The sequence below is a fragment of the Nelumbo lutea genome, chromosome 4, assembly GCF_056320005.1.
Source record: "Nelumbo lutea isolate HS-2025 chromosome 4, American lotus-T2T, whole genome shotgun sequence".
In the NCBI taxonomy this organism is placed as follows: domain Eukaryota; kingdom Viridiplantae; phylum Streptophyta; class Magnoliopsida; order Proteales; family Nelumbonaceae; genus Nelumbo; species Nelumbo lutea.
This window is the reverse complement of record NC_142687.1, coordinates 28,134,834-28,141,246: the sequence shown is the minus strand read 5'-3', so window position 1 is coordinate 28,141,246 and position 6,413 is coordinate 28,134,834. Positions and strand designations below refer to the sequence as shown.

The following is a 6,413-nucleotide window of genomic DNA, read 5'->3' as shown; positions in this document are numbered from 1 at the left end:
AAATTGAAAGCTGAGCACTTACGAATCAAGACACGATTGTAACTCCACGGTGCATATCATGCATCAAAGAAATCTCCTTTGTTTCTCTTCCTCATCCTCAGTTGGTATTTGATTTCTTAATCATTTTCTATAGGAATAGCAGGCTTATCCAGCTTCCCTGTCTCTCTCTCTCTCTCTCTCTCTCTCTCTCTCTCTGTGTTAATAATGCCATAATGGTGATTTGACCAGTTTCGCAATCTCTAAGCACCATTGAAGTCCATAGTTTATAACCGAAAAGGCAAACTCAGGGATGAGCCATGAACTCCTCATTTGTTTATTATTTACTTAATTAATTCGTTTACGTCTCCTTGTACAAGGAATAAAACAAAATTTGGCCGGGGCTCAATATCAAACTTTCTCGGAGGGAGGAGGGGGTACAAAACTCAACCTCGCAATCAGCGATTGATCATGGGTTTAAAGGTTTCAAACAGATCTGAACTCCATGTTTGGGCTTAAGAGTCAAGACCATAATCGGAGCGTGACGATAGTTCCTCGAGATGGTGAAGCTAAATTGTGATAACAGCATGGCTAATATGATCTTAGACTCCATCAGTGCAAAGGATTGACCAACACAATTGCGAGGTCCTGCTGCAAACGGAATGAAATGCCGGCCCGGAGCAAATGACTTCCCTGAAAATCTCTCTGGGTTGAATTCATGTACATCCTTTCCCCAGAGTTCCTCACTATGGTGAATTGCAAGTACTGGAATCCAAAGGGAAAGTCCCTTCGGAATGTGGAGGTCACCCAATTTGATATCCTCGAATGCCATTCGGGGGAGAAGGGAAGCCGGTGGATACAAGCGAAGCGACTCGTTTATCACCATGTTCAACTGCAGACACGGGCCAAAATGAATGTTAACCACTGATCGAACCAATAATTGTTTACATCTAATTTTATCTCCAACTACTAATTCATTATTGACAGTTACATGCAAGAAGAACTTTGATTCAACTTTTCATTTTCTTTTCTGTTCTTTGTTTTGGAGTTTGAACTTGGAAACGAAATGAACCTGCAAATTCACGTAGTAACAGCAACATTTTTCTTACCAGGGAGAGCTTGGAGAGTTGATCAATGGTGGGTGCCTCCCCATTGCAAACCTGGAGCACCTCTGCTCGGACCTTATCTTGCCATTCGGGGTTAGTGGCCAGGAGCATGATTGTCCATGTAAGCAGGAGAGCAGTGGTGTCGTGCCCAGCGAAGAAGAAAGTCTTGCATTCATCCATGAGCATTTGAAGGGTGAAGCTGAACCCCCCAGCTCTCTTCTTCTGGGTCTCGGCCAGAAGCATGCCCAGCAAATCATTCCCATAGGATGAGCTCCGACCGATCTCGACACAATCTTTTCGCCTCTGGATGATCTCCATCAATAGTTTCTCCACCTCCATCTTCAATGATTTGATTTCCCTGTTGTATTTGCTAGGGAAGAATCTGTCAAATGAAAAAAAAAAAAAAAAAAAAAACAAGAAGCAATCAATTTACATAGTTGATGAAACGTTAAATTGCATAAATGACTAATTACTACCATTGTTGGAAGAGGTAACAACAGCATTTATATTGTGATGGCAAGCAGACAGAGTAAAACAGAGGAGCAAATATAGAAATAGAAGGAAGGAATATTAAAAAATAAATTTCAAGTCAAGAAAGATGGAGCAGTGTCACTACTGAGAAATGAGTACTCACCGGCTACCCGGGAAGCATAGGTGGCGGGTGGATTGAGCGCAGAGGCGCTGCAACGAGTTAAGGAGATGAAATATGCGCTTTCCCTTCTCATAGCTACTATCGAATTCAGTTCGAGATATGATGTCTCCAGTGAGCTGACTCATGCATTCACTGATTTCGATTTCTGTTTCGCCCGACTCCACCTTGGAGCGTAGTGATTGGAGCATCTGTTTGGTGCATTCCACCATGTATCCTACATGATTCTGGAGATAACCATTCGACCATTTTATTAAAAAAAAAAAAAGAATTAAGGATATTACAACATTAAGAAATCAAACCCCAAACAACCAAACGACAGAAACAGAAGGAAAGAGAAAAGGAGGAGGAAGAGAAGTTTATTGAAGCCAATCAAATATATGTCCAAACCTTGAGCTTGTCTGCCATAAATGCTGGAGCAACGATATGGCGCTGATGGTACCAGTCATCTCCATTAGCCATCAACAAACCCCGGCCAATAAAGTGCTTCGTCCCTTGCTGCTGTAGCCATGACTTACCGGAGATACTAACACACTTGGAAGACAGAAGCTCTTTGATCTTCTCTGTCTCCGTCAAGCACATCCGCGGCTCGCTTCCATTCCAAAATATGAAGCGTTTTCCTGTGAAAAGTGAAAACATATAATTAAGCGAGCACCCATGAACACGATTCTATTCTAAGACCATTAATAATTTGTCATCAAGCGACATGGGAGGTGAAGAGTGATGAGAAGAGAATGTAAATATACCAAATTGCTTAGACCAGAGAACATAATGCGGCAATAGGCGGCCGACGATGTCGTGGTGGATGGAGTCCATATCTTTAGAAGTGGCGCTAGCCACAAGGGCTGCTACATCGACGAGGTTTCCAACTATAAAACGAGGCTTGGGGCCGGTGATTCCTTGCTTTTCCATGAATTTCTTGATGCGTCTGGGAGTCAACCAGTAGCATGAGATGGTGACATATCCAACTCTAATCAACGAAACAACCAGGACAACTACTAGTCCTAACAACACCACCGATGCCATGGAGTTCTTATTCAACACTGCACAGACTACAACAACACCCAGGATATAAGGCTAAGACGACTTGAAAGCAAAGAGGGACTAGCCAGACACACACACACACAGTACTCACAGCGAGAGAGAGAGAGAGAGAGAGAAGCGGTATTGTATTACTGAGCCTTCCCGCTGAGTAGTGAGTAGTGATCCAAACACCGGCCTTTATAAACTCATCAAAAGTGGAAATTATAAAAACAAAAAAAGTTAAAAAAGATGTTCAGGGATCAACTTTTTGATACAGTGTACAAGCGCTGTCGATGGATTCCTTCACCTGTTGTCAGGTTCAAATTCGGTTCAACATCCCGATCCAATTATTCCGGATTTACATGTTAGAAATTGCATCCAATTAATAATGAATAAAATCTAAATCCTAACCAAGTCCGATATATTGAATTTTGGACCGGATTCAAGCTTAGCTTTTTTTAGTTTTTTGTTATTAATCAGATAAGATTCGGATTTAGATGATCCAACCCGGTTACGGCCTTTCTAATAAGGAACAACAAAATTATGGTTGCATAGGGAAACTCATGTGACACAACATAGAACCGCAAAGAAATAGATACGAATTAAACTAAATTTGATTCGTTAATAATTAGATCACATTTGGATAGGGATGAATCCACATTACATCCCAACTATAAACGGAACGAATTAATATCACATAATTAATAACTGTATTGGGGATTTGAAATTAATATTTTTTTTTTAGAAATAGGAGCAACTACATAAGATGGGGGTAGCTCGGCCCCAAGCATCACAAAAATAAATAGAACTTAAGTCTCTAGGGATAGAGGAAGGGCAAAAACTGAGAATGTTGAGAAGAAAAAAAAAAAAGAGCTTAGTTTGCCATCTGGTCTGCAGTTTGATTGGCCTCTCTGTAGACATGGTTGTAGATGACACCACATTCCAAACCTTCAGCCAAAAACTGAGTGCTGAGAACAAAAAAAAAAAAAAAGAGCTTGGTTTGCCATCCGGTCTGTAGTTTGATTGACCTCTCTATAGATATGGTTGTAGATGAGACCACATTCCAAATCTTCAGCCAGTTTCAAACACTCTTCGGTGATGGTCTTCAATCTCCACAGCCAGTCCACTTTGTTTTTTAAACACGAAGTCAAAAGAAGAGTCTCCCTGATGAAGATGGGGAGACCCCTATAGTTAAAAGCAATATTGTGGGCCTTTTATGCAACCCAAGCTTCCGCTACATTAATTGAGGAATTCCCAATAAAATAAGCTTTGGTCTCAAGAACAATCCCCCATTGATTTCTTGCAACGCAACCAATTGCGCAATCACCTTTATCATTTTTGGACATGTCAAAATTAATTTTGAACAAACGAATCGACACGACATTAATACTAGAGCAACTTACTACGATTGTGTTTGGTATCCATTGCATTTTCCAGCAATGACGCTAGTTGTACTCATGTTATGTAGGCGTTTAATAGAAGAACATTGAACTTATTGTTTGGTTGAGCATGGTTCAAACTATCAATGCACCATATACCTCTGTGTATCGGCATGGTAGAGGTGCATCGAAACTTTAGTTTTAAGTTTTATAGCCCAAAGATACAATATGATAAGTCCCATATTAGATGTATTGTGTGGATACTTTAAACCTTGTGGTTGAGCCATGTTAAGATAATATCAACTTATTCAAGGACTTCACCTAACAGCTTAAGCTTTTAAGTTGAATGGTTCTTTGAGATGGTATTAGAGCCACTTTGACCAAGTGGTTTAGTGTTTAATCCTCATTACCCCATTATAATTAATTAAGTTTTAGCACAAGATATGGGTGGGTCTGTGCTTGTTCACACTTAAACTTTTAAGTTAAATTGTTTTTAAGAAACCGTTTATCGAATGATATTTTTCTCAATTTAAGTGAAAAATGCCAAAGATTGATATCATTATACCAAACATCCCCTACATGTATTGTAACCAAGACATAGGGTATACCAAGCGGCTTTCGGGGAGAAAAACATTCCTTGCAAGCCCAAATGATTTTACACTGTATCAGGCACAGGCTTTGAGCCGGATCCATTCAAGTTTTAACAAAAATCAAACCCAAACCCGTCCAGGAACAGGTATAATCCGGAGTTCGTATTGAATGCCACTTATGATGAAAAACGGATAACACCAATGTCTGAAATAAAAAATCAGTAAAAGTAATGTTTTGAATTTATTGTTAAAGCCGACACGTTTATATTTTATGGAAGGATCTCCGAATTATCCTACCACCTAAGGTTCAAATTATCCTGCCACCTGATACGTATCGTGCCACCCAAGACTTAAACCGGCCCCATGAATCTGTTTTAAAAAAAGAAAAAGCAAAAAAGCATTACCAATATTGCCCGATACGCCCTTACCAGCGTATCTGTCATATCGATATTTTGAACCTTGCTACCACCATGGTCATACGAAATGCGAACTCACTTTTAGGTACTTCCCTCAAAAGTGCCTCAATAACTTTGTTTTTCAATCTTATTCAATTGTTTCGTTAGAGAAATGCTAATTTATGATAATTCTTTTTTTTTTATAGAAAAAGGCATCAAATAATTAATCTTCTCCAATTGAAATTCCACTCACTTGATCTCTTGGAATTCCATTTCAAATAATGACTTTCAATCATTTAATTAATGACTTTTTATTCTGATTGTTATAATTACTAACAAAATCTATATTTACACTACTTTAAAAAGTACAATAGCCTCAAGAATATTTCTGGAATTTTGTGATAATAAAACTTATCCCTCTATATTTAAATTTATTGATAAAAAATGAGGGCAAATAGGATAATTAGTTATTGATATTAAATGAGTTGAAAAGAGTTAATTTTAAGATATTCAATGCATTCAATTATCTCTCATTAAATCCAACACTTAAGGTATTAATTCTCATTCACCTTCATTGAATCATATATTTAAGGCTTCTTTGTTTTATCTCATCATTAAATTCTATAATTAAATGCATACAAATTAAAATAAATAAAAAATTTAAATAACATAAAAACTTGTACTTTTAAAATCTACCTGAAAAAATAGTGTTTTCGTATAGGTGGTGGTAAAAAGCTAAACCATTTGGGTCAAATGGGTCAATCCATGTTAACACAATTAAATAATAAAATTCAAAAATATATAAAATGAAAAATATAGAAATTAAAAAATGAGAACATTTTTAACATCATATATTTGACATATTAAACAATAGGTTGATATCATAGTCAAATAATAAAGAGTCACAAAAACAATAAAATTTAATGTCTTAGTCAAATAATAAAATTTTAAAAATAAAAAAAATATAAAGAATCACAAAAAAAATATTATACATAAGATATAATTTTATCAATAATGGAAATGTAATACAAAATTTAATGTCAACATAGAAATTAAACTATTTTCTTTTTGGATCATGGATTAGTGGTTTGGGTCAAATGGATTAATCGATGATATAATAGTTGAATAATAAATATTTAAAAAATTAATACAAAAGTACAAGTAATCAAAAGAATGTATAAAAAATTATATTAATTATATCAAACAAAAATTAAGTGTGATAAATAAAAATTATGTATATAATGTAGATGAAATATATAATTTAAAATTGATCCAAAAACAAAACTATTTTCTTA

General features: G+C 36.5%; 1 protein-coding gene across 1 annotated transcript; it reads right to left on the bottom strand.

Moving 5' to 3' along the window:
• Window positions 1-290: 290 nt before the first annotated feature.
• LOC148854817 (cytokinin hydroxylase-like) lies at window positions 291-3,086 on the bottom strand. Its single transcript, XM_088982672.1, has 6 exons — window positions 2,867-3,086; window positions 2,478-2,783; window positions 2,122-2,351; window positions 1,717-1,958; window positions 1,086-1,464; window positions 291-868 (listed from the first exon to the last, which is right to left on the bottom strand). Exons 2-6 carry the CDS (start codon window positions 2,755-2,757, stop codon window positions 446-448), a joined length of 1,554 nt encoding a protein of 517 aa, XP_088838798.1. The 5' UTR covers window positions 2,758-2,783; window positions 2,867-3,086; the 3' UTR covers window positions 291-445.
• Between the last annotated feature and the right edge of the window lie 3,327 nt (window positions 3,087-6,413).